Here is a 17,203-nt window from a genome sequence, read left to right as displayed (position 1 = left end):
GGAACACCAATGCATTTCTCCGCAAAGTTCGGGAATGAATATCTCGAAACTGGTGTCATTCTGAGAATTCGTTCTAAGTGGATCCTCCTTGCGAACTCCACGGCTACAATTTGTAAATTGCAATGTGGGCCATCAGGTAATTAGTCGATGATGCATTGCAATTTTTTGTGCAAGTAATGTCCGCCTCTTCAAGTAGACCAGCTCATGAACTAGAATTGTGCTCTCTGCCACAGGCAACCTTTCAGAATTTTCGAAAGTGTTCGCTGAAACACCCTGTATATATATATATATATATATATATATATATATATATATATATATATATATATATATATATGGTTTTGCCTGCCATGAATATTATTTCTGCGAATGAGTTTTATTTCCAGTATTTACTAATAAGTGTGTTTGTTTCTGCAAACACGTGCGCTTATTCCGGTCGGGAGTTCTCACTTTCTCAATTACTGCATTTAGAATGTTTGTTATTTTCCCCTTATATATATATATATATATATATATATATATATATATATATATACCCTTTGAGTTCATTACCTAGAAATACATTGGTCATTCTTCGCGCCACGCAGTAATAAACCTGGTTTATTTCACTGTAATATTGTTTTCTTCGATCCTTGTCCCTGATCAATATCCACCAACAAGAAGCGCGTGTAAAATGACACGATATCAATAATAAAAGTTTCTTACGTAGCCTTCATGGTGCGGAGATACCAGTTACTTTTAGAGGACAGTGGTAAAAACAGCAGTTCACCTGGCTAAAACTACATTTGGCACCGGCCGTCAAGAGTCATGGGCGCACCGAAGCAACTAAACATTAAAAAAATGTACTGTACAGAGGTTCTGCGAGAAAAACTGGGCGTCCGTCAGCGTCCGCGTAGCGAACGCGCGCTCGCTAGCAGACGACGCGCTTGACAACGACAGCAAAATTGAAGACGTCGCGTTGTATAATCCCTGCCTCAAATATATATGTTTGACAAAATGGTGTAAACATAAAGTTGCAGTTGAAATAAAGCACTATTTTAAGAGCGTACTATGCGCAAACGGCCTCGGCGCCCGCAGCGAAATTACGTTGAATATGCCGCGGAGCGCGTCTCCGCCCCAATCCAGTTCGCTCGCAGCGCCCTCGCACTATTTTTCCACACGCGGCGCCTCAGCGGCAGAGCGCCGTTCGGCCCACTCGACCATTGTCTAGTACACTCTACTCTAGATGTCCCTAGGTTGTTAGGTCGCTTTTCGGCGTTGTTTTCGAGTGCGAAATGCACCGGTCGCACCCGAAACCAACAACAAAAACAACCGTGAGAACCTAAATTATCGAGCTATCAAGCGTCCTTCTACGACTATGGGTACGTCGGCTTCACTGCTGCTGTTTTGCATCGTTACTGGAATTAGAGTTTATTGTCGTCCGACCTCGTCCGCTCGCAGCTGTGATGACCGCGCAATTAAAGGCATGCTATCACCGACCGAGAGAACAGGGCGAGAGTAAAATATAGTAGGGTCGCTGCGAGCAGCCGTATTGCTAGTCATTTCCGCTTTGTTCTGACTGTCAACTTTCGGTTTCCCTGCCAGCTTTGGCCGCCATATCTCGCACCGCACGAGGCAAGTTCTACGAGCTACTCGTGAGATCGTTGGTGGGTCCATCGGCGGCACGCAAGATGTTTAGCACGAGTTCTTCAAACAGAAACCTCGTCGCCGTGTGTCAAGTGACGTCCACTTCGGATAAGGCGGCCAACTTTGAAACGTGCTCTACGCTTATCCAAAAAGCTCAGGAGAGAGGAGCCAAGGTGAGAGCTCGAGCGCATCTATTGCAGGAACATACAAGCTGCAATATTTGTTGATATTGAGAAGCATTTGTGCATATCGATGGCCGTACAGCCTGTTAGCGCCTCCTTGACAATATTTGTCCTGACTGTATGAACGCTTGTAATAAATCACTAGCATCTCGTAGCGTTCGTTGAATAGGAGCACCAAATTATATGACTCTTTTGGCTAAACTGTTTGCTTGTTCGAGCTGAAATTTAGCACAGAGTTAGCATTGCCCGGTGTACTTAGTTTGCATAGATCACTTGCCTGTTTCGTTCACAACAAATCCAAAGTGCGCGTCGTCTGTGGCACCACCACAAACAAAACATGTTGATTTCACTGCAACGGAATGGTGGCGCCATCTGTCACCGCTACGGCGAAACAATGTATGGCGTTTCCGTTCGTATTTACCGAGCTTTCTTATTTACGGAACACTCGGTATTTGGTGGAAATTTACCATGTGGAATGTGATTTTGCAGCACAGCCTCCATATTTTGATATAGCAGCGGGCTTGCCATGATTTCACTTAACCATCATTGTTGTCTTCTAGGTAGTCTTTTTACCAGAAGCAGTTGACTTCATAGCGGAAAAAAAGGCTCAAGCTTATGAATTGGCCGAGCCGCTGGATGGTCCCATTGTTACCAAGTACAAGGAACTCGCAAGGAAGCTAGGTGTGTGGCTCTCACTTGGCAGTGTCCATGTTAAGGTAGGTTCTAAGCTTTCTAAAGATATAAGTGACTTACCCCAAGTGGATAGGGCTTGAAAGACGAATACATACACATATCCGCAATGTCATACTTTCTTTTCTTTCTGTATTTTGCCTCACGGCAGGACATTTACGTTTCTTATTAAATCTGTCATCGCTGAAGTCTAGAAGAAAGCACAATAAAGCCATTTATTTCTATTGAAGCAGTTTTGCAGAGCTTCAACATATTCAATTGTACATGATGCTACAATGGTGTATTTCACCTTCATGATGAACGATAAAGCATCTTACAAACCAGCCTCTGTAGAAGGTTTGGTAAATGAAAAGGTTTTCTGTGCACAAGTTTTCAGGCAGTTTGGGACATATTCACTACAGTATATGTATGAAAGCTTGTGCATGGCTACGTTATCAAGCTCACTACTTTGGGCATTTGTCAATCCTTTTTTTATGTTAGAGTTGCTAATCTTCACTTTCCAAGAGAGCATTTTGAAAAGCCATTTTTTATGTTCTTCTGTGAAGCAAGGATAGGATTTATCCAAGGATGAAAATTTCCTCTGATGACAATAAAACTTTGCAGGACCCAAATGAACCGAGCAGCCGCATTTACAACACACATGTGGTCATCAACAGTACAGGGGACGCAGTGGGAACGTACAGCAAGGTTCATCTCTTTGATGTTGACGTCGGAACGGTCAGGAGCCGGGAGTCAGACTACACCATTGCAGGGTCGACAATTCCCGTACCTGTCACAACACCTGCTGGAAAAGTTGGCCTTGGAATTATATCCTTCTTTTTATATTATTATATGAGGCACAGTCTGTGGCACAGCTGTGTGTACGTTGTATGTTTTTAACGTGCTGAGCAATACTGAAAAGCACGAAATTTTTTCATTTTACTGTCTCGCCACAGTCGATTTGAATTGCTTGCTGCTCCTACACTTGTCGCAGCTCAAGTTCAAAATTCAAGATTGCCATTATTGTTACATATAATTTATACTTTATACAGCCACTGATGTCTGGACCTGTGCCAACTGTACATCTACTGAGAACTGTGGCTTAGGGAATCTACCGGTGCCAGAGGTTGTGGTGATAGTTTCAGTATTCTACTCGAAATAACCAGTGCCAGTTGATGTGGCTTCCTCGCAAGAGACATGCAGCTATAAATGAAGTGTGTCACGTGCATGCACCTGTTTAATACATCACGTGTGCTTGATGAGCCCAGCTGTGGCTAGTTTAGAAACGCTCCCCAAACAAGTGTTCATGCTCCCATGTCGCAGCTCCCACACTAGGCACAGCACTTGCAGCCATCTGGGGCACCACATATGGTATGGCTAATGCTGAATGCTTACCCGTTGGTATAAGTGTTGACCGGTTAAACGCAGCTGCTGGCTTCCGTTTGTTTGGCTACAAATAAGGCAGAGGTTCACAAGAAGGTGAAGACTTGGAAGTAACCAACAGCTAGAACAACTGCTTTCCTTGGCAGCGTTTATGTAGCTCACTTTCCTCCACCCTCAAACGAGGAGAACAGAGGTGTGTGTACAGTAGGACGAGGCAAGTCAGAACGTTACAGGGGTTTTGGTCGCGACTGCCGTGACAAGAATCTTCATGTGTAAGTGTGTCGTAGGAAACCATAGGTTGACAGAATGAGTGGATACTCACTCACCAATATTTTCGTAGGCTATGTAGTCGCGTCCCGTCCCAACGTGGGTGCAGCCCGCGACCCCTGCTGACCACTAAACCAAGAGTGGGTGGGGAGGGGTTCCTCAGGACTCAATAAAGTTATTTCTCTCTTTATGTAGTCGCATTCCTTGCCATGCTTAGCAGCACTCAATCACATTCATAGACAGTTCCGATTCACGCTTACTGGCACTCACTCACATACATGCTCACATCAACTTACGCCGGCTGACAGGCGCTCATGTTGATACTCAAGTCCACTCAAAGTCACAGTCACTCACTTTTGTTTGTACTCGCGTTAACTGGCACTCACTCCTGTTCATACTCACATCCATTCACAACTTTAGTCACTCACTAACACTGTATCTCACGCCTGTGAAATGAGTAGGGAGCAAGTATGAGTCAGTGTACTCGTGAGTGAGCATGCCGACCAAGGAAAGAAACTGACTTGTATCAAGCGGCCTCCAGTTAAGAGTCAAAAGAGCAAACTGGAAAGTGCCATTCTTGCCCTGACGAAGACATGTCACCTTGTCGTTATGTCAGCTGCAGGCTGACCATTTGGAGATATGTTATGTCGCTGCTGTTCAAATGCAATGTTCAATTTCAGATTGGCAAATATCTAAGGAAAACTGGTGCAGCTTTAACCTATAATAACCAGCAAGAAGAGATTCTGCAGTCGTATTTGTTTCCTTGACTACTTTGACTCCACTGCTATGACCTCAGGTTTCCCGAATTCTCCCTCAGCTTGGCCAAAATGGGTGCCGAGATATTGACGTACCCTTCAGCGTTTACTGTGCCCACCGGAATGGCTCACTGGGAGGTGGGTTTCTTTGCTGTATGCATTTTGTGTCTGCTGAAACCATGTGAACATTTATGACATGTATGATCTTTTTTAGTTCTTTTTTTTTTCCTCTCTCTCTCTTTGCAAACTCTGCTTGAATATTGCTTTGAAATATTGCATTTCGTGTACGAAGGGGTACTTGCTGCACATTGTCATACCAAACTTATCTGGTGGCTTTAGTAAAGCTTTACTCCACTTGTGAATTTAGCAGAACTAATGAGCTGAGACATAATGTTGTCAGCAGTTAATGACCCAGAACGTCTGCCTATGAGACAAAAGCTTAAATCGAAGCCGACATTGCCATACACTTCCCTTCACAATGGTTTAGCTATTTGCTACTGAGAAAACAAAAAAGAAAATATCAGCAGACTTCAGTGATTCCTATGGCTCTGAACTCGTTTACTGCAACGGTAGCAGTTTCTCACAGTGGCCACTGCCATCTCAATAACAGTGTCTTTGCGGTGCACATAACATTGCCCTCGTCCATGACAGTATTGCGTGTTCTGGCCTCTAAAATCCATGCACAGACGCCATCAATCTTGGAGTCTCCTATGCAGTGAAGCCTACAGGTTACATCGCACCAGTGCTGCGCACTAGTGAAGTGGTGCGCACTAGTGAAGTGGTGCATCCACCTCTCATCTGCACATTTTTATAATAATGTGAGCCTTTACCCATTGTCGGTGTTGGGGCACAGCTTTAGTTTTTCTTTGCCGTATGTCTTATACAACAACGCTTGTGTACCATATGCATTCATCGTTGTCCTGTCTACGTCCACTGCAGAACAAATGTTTCTCCCAGTGATCTTTCATTACCCCTGTCTTGTACCAGCTGATCCCATCTTATACTGCAAATTTCCTAATTTCGTCACACTACCTATAGTTTTCTGCCATCCTCGACTGCGCTTCCCTTCTCCTGGCACCCATTCTGTGACTGCAATAGACCACCGGATATCTGCCCTATATGCATTAACATGGACCGCCCAACTCCATTTCTTCCTCTTAATATCAACTAGAATATTGTCTACTTCCATTTACTCTCTAATTCACACTGCTGTTTTCCTGCCTCATAACGTTACTACTAACATTTTTTTTTGTTCCATTGCTTGTTTCATAGTCCTTAAATTCTTCTCAAGCCTCTTTTGTTAAATTAATCTCAAGTTCCTGTCTGATACGTTAGTACTGGTAGAAGGCAATGTTTATACAATTGATTTTTCAAAGATAGCAATAAGCTGCCTGTCATGACTTAGTACTGCCTGCCGTATGCGCTCTAACCCTTTTTTATTCTGTAAACTTGTTTCTCATGATGTGGGGACCCTGTGCATGGGTTGCATGTTAAAGGGCCCCTCACCAAGCCACATAGCAAATTTTGGTTATACGCTGGAAGTTGTTACATGCCCTCTAGGGAGCATTCTACTACAAGAATTTTTCAAATCGGTTCCTTAATAGTCGAGATATAAATATTTCAGTGTGGCGGACCCATGATTTCAGGAGGCGAGTGCCGCTGCCAAGAGCGACACTCTCTCCCTTTGCCCCATCTAGCCTCAGCAAGTGAAATTCCCTCCCTGCATTCTCCCATGCCAAAGCCGGATAATAGTGTGATGTATACGTCACGAGCCCTGCCTCTCTTTTCTTTCTCGCTTTGTTTGCTGTGCGGTGCACTTCCGGTGACGGCCTCGAGTGCGAGCTGTTGCGTTTGTCTTGTTTCGCGCAGCGCATGATTTGTACGCTGTGCACGAGAACACCCGACTAGCGGTGTAAGTCAGTGCTGCACGAACACTGAGGCAGATGCAAGCGGATCGCAGAGCATGATTGCGCGCTGGAACACGGTAGAAAATGGCATAGTTTCATTGTCAGCACATGCGCCTGCACGACGTGGCAACAAGCACACGAAACGGAAGTACATCTCTCTTGCTGCAGTGCGAAGTAAAACAAAAACACGAGACATTCGGTTTGCGTCCTTTATTAGTTCTCTAAACCTTAATTCGTGTATTGAAGCAACAGATTACACAAATAACATATGTTGCCTTGAATAATTTTCGAAGTCACGTGTCACTATGAGCGATGGCACAGCACAGACACATGTACGTAGGCACACTTGCACGTATACGTCACCTTCCGGCTTGGAGCACAGCACCCGCGAGGAGAAGGGTAAATGGCGGTCGGTTTGAAATTTCAGCTCTTTCTGCGGTGCATAGCAATGTAATACATAGCAGACACGATCATGAAAGAGCATTGTGTGCACTGCGCTTGTCAGCTCAAAATGGCCACACCTGGTAAGGGGCCAGGACCCCAGGTGGTCGAAATATATTTGGTTGCCTCCACTGCCAGGTCTCTCACCTACAATAATTTTACCTTATGGTGAGGCTGAAAGGGAGAATGAAGACTTAGCCTGCTGATGACAACACGATGATGACGGCGACTTGACAATGACGACAACATGCATCACTAGCGTAATGGATAGGGCGAACAGCCATGGCAAACCGGGTTTCGAGTTTTTGCCTTCGGTTCCAGGAAAGGGGATGATGTTCATGCTTCTATTTCATAGAGTGTATTATCTACGAAAAAGAAAAAGTTTGTTTAATGAAGGGAGATATTTGGGGAGTGTGTATTCTTTGCCTACATGAATTGATGTACTCTGCAGTGGAAGCAAAAAGGCTGTAGAAAGAGGTTCAGAGGAGTTTTAAAAATAAAGCATGCTTGATTTGTCATCAATTCCGAAGCACTGTAGATGCTCTAAAGGAAATTAACAGTGTCATCGGCCCACTTGCTTTGCTATGATAATTGACCTTCTGGTTAGAACATAAATTCAGAGAACTCGCTGATGTCTATTTAATTTCATATATACAGCACAATTGTCTTCAAGTTTGCATAGTGTTAAGCATTACTGTAATTTCGTTGCGATGTTGAGATTCTCATTTTATTCTTGGGAATTATTTTCCATCACTTCTTTGTTACTTTAGTGATCCTCATTTCATTATTTTCTGTGTTACGCTGTTGTGTTCCCTGTCACTTTTGTTTACTTGGTGTGTGACTGTCGAGCGTGGCCACTCATAAGGAGCACATGCTTCGGTGGGCAAAAGTGTACCTGTACGAGCACATGGCCTAATGAACAAATTGTTAATGACAATTAATAACTAAAGAAGAGCAGCAAACCACCACCTGCAGTATTACTTAAAATTTGTTAACATTTTCATTGCTTTTTGTGGATGCAGGCAATGATGCGTACGCGTGCAATTGAGAACCAGTGCTACGTTGTGTCCGCTGCACAAGTTGGGCAGCACAATTCCAAACGGTCTTCTTACGGACATGCGCTGGTGAGTTATTGTCGCATTAAAGCTTTTGATTAGCTAGAGAAGAGTTTTGTTACGCTGTGTTACGATAACTCGTATCGTTTTCTTTCTGTAATTTGTGTTTCGTTATGTTCTTTTCCGTTGTGCAATGCTAGGCACACCAATTACTAATAATTTAACTTATTAAGTTTTCACTTAAATAACTATTTGTTTGGTTTTATTGTAGAAATGTGCTGTCTCTATAAAAAAGAGGTGTGCAAGCTCTAATTTTCTTTATGTGCAACCGTGTTTGAGCAGTTTGCAAGGTTAAGTGCTGTGCCCCAGCCATGGCACAATTTTCGCTCACTGCCTGCGTTTTCGAAGGTGCTTCACGGACATATGTGTTTCATAATTGCCAGTTCACTTTTGTCAGCTTTGCCGCAATAAAGCCGTGTTGTGCAGTGAAGCATGTCAAGAGTTAAAAAGGGCCACTGTCACGGAACATCGTACGTGCCGCTTAATTATATGCAGGCATGCACTCAGTCCCCTGTCTCAATACGAGCGCCTGCAGAAATAAGAGTTGTTTCTGACATTTCCGTTGCGATTTGCTGCCTGCCTCAGTCTCGCGTCTTCCCGGCTGTGTTTTTCCCCCCGGATTCCTTAAAAAATGTATAAACGGGGCTCTACTGTAGTTACTAAATGTAAAGCGTCGCAGAAAAATGCAAAACAACTGCACTGGGAAATGCACTGAGCAAGACTTCTATGGCTGCACTATGTGCGTTGCTTCTGCAGCATTGCTTGCTAAGTACTGTGGAAACTTGTTTGGCCGCAAAAGGTGCAAAATTGAAGGGATGATTGCGTTGCCATCTAACCAGCTCTCTGTGGCATCGTTGATTTTGGCAATGTTTGGAAAATCCTATAAAGTTTTCGAAGAATGATCACCGGTCTCGTGTGATTCGGTGCTTCTGTTTAGTGTGTGCCCCTTTAGTGCTGGGTGCACATCCTTTTCTTTTTTCCCCCGTCAGGTGGTGGACCCATGGGGCTGTGTTGTGGCTCAGTGCTCAGACACGGTCGGCCTGGCGTTGGCCGAGATCAACCACGATCTGATTAAGAAGGTGCGACGTGCTATTCCCGTTTGGGATCACCGGAGGACTGACCTCTATGGAAACCTCTCGCCGTGTTGGAGCGCCAAAAACAGTGGCAAGCAGTAGCACTCATCAGTCCCCGTGCTTATCGAGATTTTGCAACATACCGGTTCTGAGCATCTAAGTGGTTTGTAACAGAATGCTTAAGCAAGGGAAAGCCAGATTTTGGCATCAATTGCAGTTGTCCAAGACCAAGGCTTGCCACCATCTCCAGCTTGGAAGAGAGCACTCTGTAGATTGATTTTCTGATGATGCTGGACACACCGGCAAACTCAGGCGTCAAACTCGGGAGCAGAAATTGGAATGCCATTTTATAATTGCTATAGAGTACAAGGCAGTTATACAGTACAAGGCAAAAAAAAAAAAAAAAAAAAACGTCCGCTTCAGCTTTCTTCATAAGAAGTCCACGAATTTTACCATGGGATAGCAAATGTTGTGAAACTAACTTTAAATGTTCTAGCCGCACTTACAAGCATCTTTAACTGCAACTAGACTGTTTCTATTTGCGCGAAATAGAAAATGGGCTGGCATGCAATAGTAGCTTAATATTTGTGTGCTAGTATAATTTGTAAGGCCTATTGGGAACAGATGATTTGCAGCAGCAGTACAAGTTTGTGTGCCCGTTAGAACTGCTTTCGCAGTCGAACACCATCATAAATAACATGAACGTAATGAACTATCGGATATAAATGGAATAAATCTCACATTTTTCTTGCTGTTATTAGCGTTTGACATATATATGCCTATAACAAATATCACATATAACGGAGGCATTTTCGTGCTGCATACAAGTTTGTTACAGCCAAGTTTGGCTGTATGTCTAGCATGATTTTACCTCACCCATTTTGCTTTATTTGCCCATAACCCAGCTGCTGGGTGCCTCATAATAAATACGTACAATACATAAATTGCCAACTTGTGTGTTTTTCAGCTGGTGTCAGGCACACATCTGGTGCGACATGGACAGTATTGCGGGAGGCAGGCTCTGTATGGCTGACGTTCTTGCCCAGTTTTCCGTTTTTGTGTTTTTTAGTGTGGGACAAATTCTGACAGATTCAAGGTTTCTGAACTTTAAGGTAGAGGGAGCAGCTCCCTCTTCGACGTGGGCTTCCATGTGACCTGACACTATTGGTGTTTCCTGTCTGTTCCTCACCTTCTGGCAAACATTTAGGTCGGGCACTTAAAGCGCACTTTGCAATCTGCACACTTGGAGAAAACACAACTTGCTGTTTCAGTTCTAAGACACTCCAACATTAATTATTCTTTTTAATAGGAGTACCAGACAAGGACCAGTACCAGTTTGGCCAGGTGACATTGGAGGCGTCGCAGGTCTTTTACAAGTCTTCCCTGTCGATGGCCTTCGTCAACATAATGCCTGTGCTTCCAGGACGTATCCTTGACCCTTATGCTACTTTGTTTATCGTGGCTGTGTCCTTGACTTCGAGAGACATTCAAAGGGCCATGCCATATTATTGTAGTAAGAACCTTTGCGAAACTAACAAGCAAGACCAAGAGAGCGAGGAAGAAAGAATTGTGTGCATGAAAGAAAGAAGAGGAGGCTGGAACACGGTGGCCTGACATATAGGGTGGTGCCAGGATCTTTCTGTAAGTGAGTGGGTGGAGGGCAAGAGGGAAATTATCGGCAAGATGGCACGTACGATAAGGTGAGGCGCACTTTGGTTGGCGCACTGCCCATATATTCTAGTTCACTGTAACCAGGCTGCTGAGGGCATGGCAACCTGTGCCTTGCCTTGCCTACAGTGAACGGCCTTGGCTACAGAACCAGCCTACACAACTGTAGTGCATCAGTAGTGTTCTGGTGCTTTAAGTGCCACAATCTGCACGGTGACAGCAACTAGAGACTGGATCGTTGCAAACTGCCGGTACCGTGAGTGACTGTCACGTCGGCGAATATGACATAAGTGACTGCCAGAACGATCAGAAGGAACGTTTTGCGATAATTTGCGTGTTTTAGGGACTGCGTCAACACAAGTAGTTGTACTTGTAATGCGCCTTTATTGTATTAGTTAAGACAGACAGCGTATCTCTGCTGTCTGTAGGTGAGAGCCCGCAGACGATCACTAGTATGCAGATGGCATGGACATCTGGATGTCTCTCTCTTTCCCTGCACGTAATCCAGCTTGTCATTTTTTGTGTTTAATTCATTTAATTCAGCACATTTCTACTTAGTAAAGAGCATACAGCATTGTGATGTAGGGGCATGTTGAGTATCAATACTCACCTGTGTTTATGACACGAGTCACGAAAATACAGTGACATTGATACTGGTTTCCTCTTCCATTGCATATTAGTTACTCATTACACAACACTAAAGACGTGTCATTGCTTCAGCTTCTTCTTCCATGACTTTGCTTCCATCAGACGTCTTGGTAGCACCGTTCAGACCAGCACTTCGGCTGAGCGACCTGTCAAGTGAAGAAGTTCAAGATCTCTTCCTGGTTGTCCAAAAGGTGCAGAGGGCTGTGGAGAAGCACTTTGGCGCCAGTTCTTCCACAGTGTCCATACAGGCAAGATGGCTGTCACGGCCGCATCTATGTGACCCAGCCTTTTAGAACACCACCTCTGTGATGTGATTGTACAGGTTCGGCAAACCACGGCAGAGTCACCGTTTATACCAAGTTGCTGACCGGCATGGTAGATTACCATTTGCGAGGTTAAACAAGTGCCGAAACATATCTTCAAAGTTGCGGAAATTCTACTACACGCTTCTCCCACATAAAAGGATGACACTTGGCAAGCAGGAATGTTGAAAAACACTTATAAAATGCAATAGACTTCTATATTTAAAAAAAGTGCTTATATGACATCTTCGACTTCCGATTTTTTCCGTTAAAAGGCCCCTCACCAGGTTTGGGCGTTGCAGACAGACGTGTGGGGTGAGTTGATAATGCGGTGGCAATCGTCTCGGCAAAGTTTCGAGCGGCGGCGTGGCATGAAAACGGCTGAAATTTTAAAGAAAAGCTGCACGCCCTTCCTCTCGAGGGAGCCTTGCTTCCGGTCAGAGAATTAAGGCCAGGCTCTCAAATGCCTCTGCGTGAAACACACTTGCCTTCAACGTCACTGATTATGGCACGTGACCTCGGTAAATCGCTCAATGCAGGATGCACTACCGCCACTGGGAATGCAGTGCGCAGCAAGAGGAAGAGGAGAAGAAAGAAAAATGGAGGCAGGGTTCACAATGTAGACTAGACACCATCCCTCGGCTCCAGTATTCCAGTATGGAAGAAGGCAGGGAAGAAAAGTCGCTTGCGGTTGCTAGTCGACGCATAAGGAGAGGGTGTCCTTGTTTTGCTAGTGAAGTTTGCCTCCTGAGTAGCATGGCAACGAGACATTTCAGTTTCTCCTATCTCCTTGATTAATGAACCAAATACAAGAACTGTTGTCGTAAGACACTCCCTAAGCGGCACCCTAAAACGTCCACTGTATAGCCAAAATTTGCAATATGACCTGGTGAGGGGCCCCTTTGGTGAAGGTCCCGGACCTCAAAACTTCACTAAAAATGCTGTCAAGCCTCAGAGTAGTCTAAATAATTTATGATGGCTTTTTGTGGCAAATTGGTTTTGGTGCTGTTTCACACAAGGTGTATGTGTCGTGACGTGGCAGCGAACGTGATGTTGTGGGATTGGTCACGTGGGAGCAGGACATTTAGATGTTTTGGCAGCTACTCTGGTGCCCGTGGTCGTCTGCTATGCTGTTCCTCATTGCATGGCCCAATGTAGAAGCATAAGCGACCACCAAGCAAGGTAGAGTGAGTGCCGAACGTTGTGATGTCCTGCTCCCACGTGATCACCTTTCTTGCCATGATCACCTTTCTAGCTTGCCATGACATCACGACATACACACTTCTTGTGAAACGAAACCAAAACTAATCTGAAAAAGAAAAGAGAGGAAAAAAAAAGCGGTGTTATAATAAATTATTTAGGGCGCTCCGGGGCTTACTAGTATATTTTTCGTTGATTTCAAGGTCCTGGGCATTTATTTAATGCCGAACAAAAAGAGGAAAAGTCCATTAAGATACTGGAGGGCATGCTTGGTTGTACACTAAATACATATTGTGCTGCGTAAAGTTGAACCGTGACTTTCGTTTTTCAGGATGGCCCTGACGCCGGCAGATCCATAAACCACATTCACGTGCACGTGCTTCCGAGGAAACCGGGCGACTTCACTCACAATGACAATATCTATGTCAAGGTCAGTTCTTTGGCCAAGCTTCAGTACTAATTCTAACTGGTCATAATTTTTGTGACTACCCTTCTTACGTCCCATAACATGTGCTCGTTATATGTTAGAAGCATACATGCTGATATAGACAAATAGACAAAAGCCATTATTGTTATCAAGTACTATATGAAAAAAAAAAAAAAATGTAGTCCTGATGCCTCCAATGAGCCGACTTTTGTGCCTTTTGCATGGCTGTTGGTACACGATTATGTGATCGGTGTTATGACATGGGATTGGCACATCGGCCTGCCGACCGCAGGCCAGCCAAGCCAAGTTGCTGGCCAGTACATGCATGCGCACTCAGGATATGTTGTTTCAAGTTGCTCATGCTGAGTACTTGAGATTTTTGCCACCAAAATACATATTTGAACTGCAAGCAACTGATTATTCTCTTCAGTAGAACCACTATTGTCTCCGATCTTGAATTTCCTGACTTTGTTATAGTGGTAAAATAGTACAGTTAATCCTTGATATAACAAAGTCAGTAAAAGTGGCAGTTTGCTTCTTTATATTGAAATTTCGTTATATTGAAATTTGACCTTTTATGCAAATAAGTACAGCTGCCAATGCATTTGTCTTAAAATGGAAGGGGACGCAAAATTTTCCTGAGTATGCTCGTCTGGCTACCGATGCACACCCCTGAATGTGCCCTGGACAGTTCTTCATGAATGTGAAACATCCATAGACTAGCAGCGTCATCTAACCAGAAGTTGGTTAAACACGAATTTTATGGTAGGCTTTGTGTTTATGCAACATATGGCGCAACAAATCTTATTGACTTAAAGCCCCTCTATATAAAAAGTAGCCCCATTCTTAGATCTTGCCGCCACCGCGCTCACCCCGGCGTTTCCTCCTCGCCGCCTCGTGTCGCCCCAGCCTCCTCCGCTCCCCCATTGGCCAATTCGTGTCACGTGGAAGCACGCGTCGCATTTTTGTATATTTTTTTTCTTCCCAGTGCGCTCTGACCGCCATTCTCGGGCTTGTGCAAAGAAAGTTCTGTACTCACAAACGGATCAAACATGTTAGGGACAAGAACTTCGTTGTGATGGCATGCTGCTGCGCCTTCAGTTGCCGCAACCGACAAGGCGAGGGCAAAAGGCTTTTTTTGTTTACCATCCGGCGGGCGCAAACACTTGGTATTTGTGCCCTCTCGCATAGTCGCGTTGCTACTTCCAAAACGGCATTATGAAGGCCAGTTACTGACTGACGAAGCAAAATCGCGCCTCAAAAACTCCTCCACAGGGCGTGATCAAAGTTTTCCATGAATTTAATCTGGTAGCGCGTTAGCCATCGTCTGCTACGGCAGGGTCGACATGAGTGGCGCCACTGTCGAAATTGCGCCTCGATCGCGCTGGCCGCGCCGAGCGCGACAGCGGAACGGAGGAGGAGGGAAGCGGTTGGTGCTACTTTTTATATAGAGAGGCTTTATATTGACTGGCAGTGTTGCTTATGCCTCTTGTTTTTCTACTTAGTGGAACGGCACGAAAAAGCCTGCACATTTTTTGAATGATGCAGAAATTGAAGAAATTATTATTAACTCTGAATCAGAGAACTTTAACATTGATTATGAGGTGTTTTTTCAAGGGACAGACAATGGCAGCGACAAAAAGGCCCTGTTGCCTGAGGAATCCTAGTTACCCTAGTTAAAATAAGTAATTAGCATGTCTTAATTTTTTGTGCAAATATCTATAGGTTGTTTAGCAGCATCTCAACCACACGTAGTATTTGAAATTAAAGCCCGCTAAAGGATTACTTGGACAGATATTGAATTTTAGCACTTCGGAAAAGGGTGCACACCAAGGGTTAATGAGGTCACTACGAGGTCACTGCAAGATTACTTGCAAGATTAAAAGTGTAGTGCTCGAGGGTTCGATAATGAGCTGCAGAGGTTGCTTTTACTGTTTTGTGGCTGCACATAGGACTAAAAGATTCTTTTTTGTGTCAAGAACAATGATGGGGACATTACAGCTACCCGTGCTCTTTTGGCATCACATTCTCGCTTCTGGCAGCAGAGGAAAATGCAAAACTGCCGTTCCGTGTGCATCATGCATTGCACTTGTCTGTTGAATATGATGCGTTCTGCTGGTGCACTGGCATGGGAACGCAGGATTGAAGAAAAGCACTTTGCAGCTCAGACAATGCTTTACGAGATGCTTGCCTCAGTATAACTGATAAATATAGGTACATGAAAAATGAATGTATACATTGGTGCATCTCTCGTTCCGTTGCATGGTGAGGTTGAAGACTACCTGGCGAGTGCATTGCAGCATGTCCGCAGGCCTCACAGCATTAACGAACAGAGTTAATAAGTGTCCCTCCCAGCAGCACATCTTAGAAGATCTACTTGGAAACTATCGCTTGACTGTGACAACCATCCTCTCATGGTTACTGCTCAAATTTTTTAAAGCTTTCTTCTGCTTGACCTTGTCATTTTCCTGTTCCCTTTTCACGTTCTTGCATTTGAAATGTTGTGCCTGTGACACCTGTCTGTTTGCGGAGCTCTTGTTTGCGTACTAAATGCTTGTGTGGTGTCCAAGGAGCAGGCTGTGGCAGCTTTTTAATAACTTCTCAGGCTTTCTTTTGAGCAGAGAAAAAGAAGCTCTGCAACTTTACCGTGTCGCAAACAACTGAAAGTGATGTTTTCCAATGTGCTTTACAAACCATGTGTGGACATTAATTGTGGCCATAAAGTTTATAATTAGGAAGTTTCTTAATTAGTGCTAACCACTTTGTAGCAAAGACGACGAGTGCTAGCCAGTCATCATCACCAGCACTAGGCACAGGATCACTGCTTGAGCTCGAACTTGGTGTTCTGTTCCTGTTCTGTTCTGAACTACCAGTTAATAAATCTCTTTAGAACTCAATTAGTTAGAATAAAAATACTGGATGAATGTCCTGGAGCTTGCTAACAATTTACAGTTGGTTTTGCTTGTTTTTTTAAACATCATAACTGGGACATTGAGTATAGTTTGTTTGTTCAGTATAAGCTTTCCTCTCCCAAGTTATTTCTTGTTCACGGTGTTTCTTGTGCAACCTTTCAGCTTCAAGAACACGACAAGGATGATAAGAAGCCAAAAAGATCTGTTGAGGAGATGGCAGAAGAAGCACGGCAGCTGAGGGCATTATTTAAATGACGAATATTAACAACTTCTATGAGTTATGCTTTATTTGCGTAGTGTTCATACGTTAACGTACAGATATCTACTATAATCTTTGTAAATAAAAATGATGTAAAGGCTTTGTGAAATAATTTTCACTCTACAGGACTCTATTTTGACACGAGTACAGCTGTGTAGCATTTGATAGAAGCCTTCGCAGATCAAAGGAAATAATTTTCGGGACGTTTTTTTAGTTGCACCAAATTTATAAAGATTGCCTGTGGCGGATAGCACAATTCTAACCCTTGATGAGGTTCGACAAGAAATCGAAATGCTTCATCGAATAATTATAATATATACACTAAATAACATTTTCATTAATTACATTATTGCACATATTCTAATCTAC

At 43.9% G+C, this 17,203-nt stretch overlaps 1 protein-coding gene across 1 annotated transcript; it reads left to right on the top strand.

Moving 5' to 3' along the window:
- Positions 1-1,225: 1,225 nt before the first annotated feature.
- On the top strand, positions 1,226-17,084 carry LOC119431997 (deaminated glutathione amidase-like). The gene is made up of 11 exons (XM_037699440.2): positions 1,226-1,361; positions 1,585-1,799; positions 2,369-2,524; positions 3,102-3,305; positions 4,910-5,020; positions 8,253-8,354; positions 9,335-9,509; positions 10,728-10,844; positions 11,837-11,982; positions 13,568-13,666; positions 16,738-17,084. The coding sequence occupies exons 1-11, from the start codon at positions 1,358-1,360 to the stop codon at positions 16,828-16,830; spliced, it is 1,422 nt and encodes a 473-aa protein (XP_037555368.1). The 5' UTR covers positions 1,226-1,357; the 3' UTR covers positions 16,831-17,084.
- Positions 17,085-17,203: the final 119 nt, after the last annotated feature.

The sequence above is a fragment of the Dermacentor silvarum genome, chromosome 10 (genome assembly GCF_013339745.2).
Source record: "Dermacentor silvarum isolate Dsil-2018 chromosome 10, BIME_Dsil_1.4, whole genome shotgun sequence".
NCBI lineage: Eukaryota > Metazoa > Arthropoda > Arachnida > Ixodida > Ixodidae > Dermacentor > Dermacentor silvarum.
This window is presented reverse-complemented; position numbering and strand designations above follow the sequence as displayed.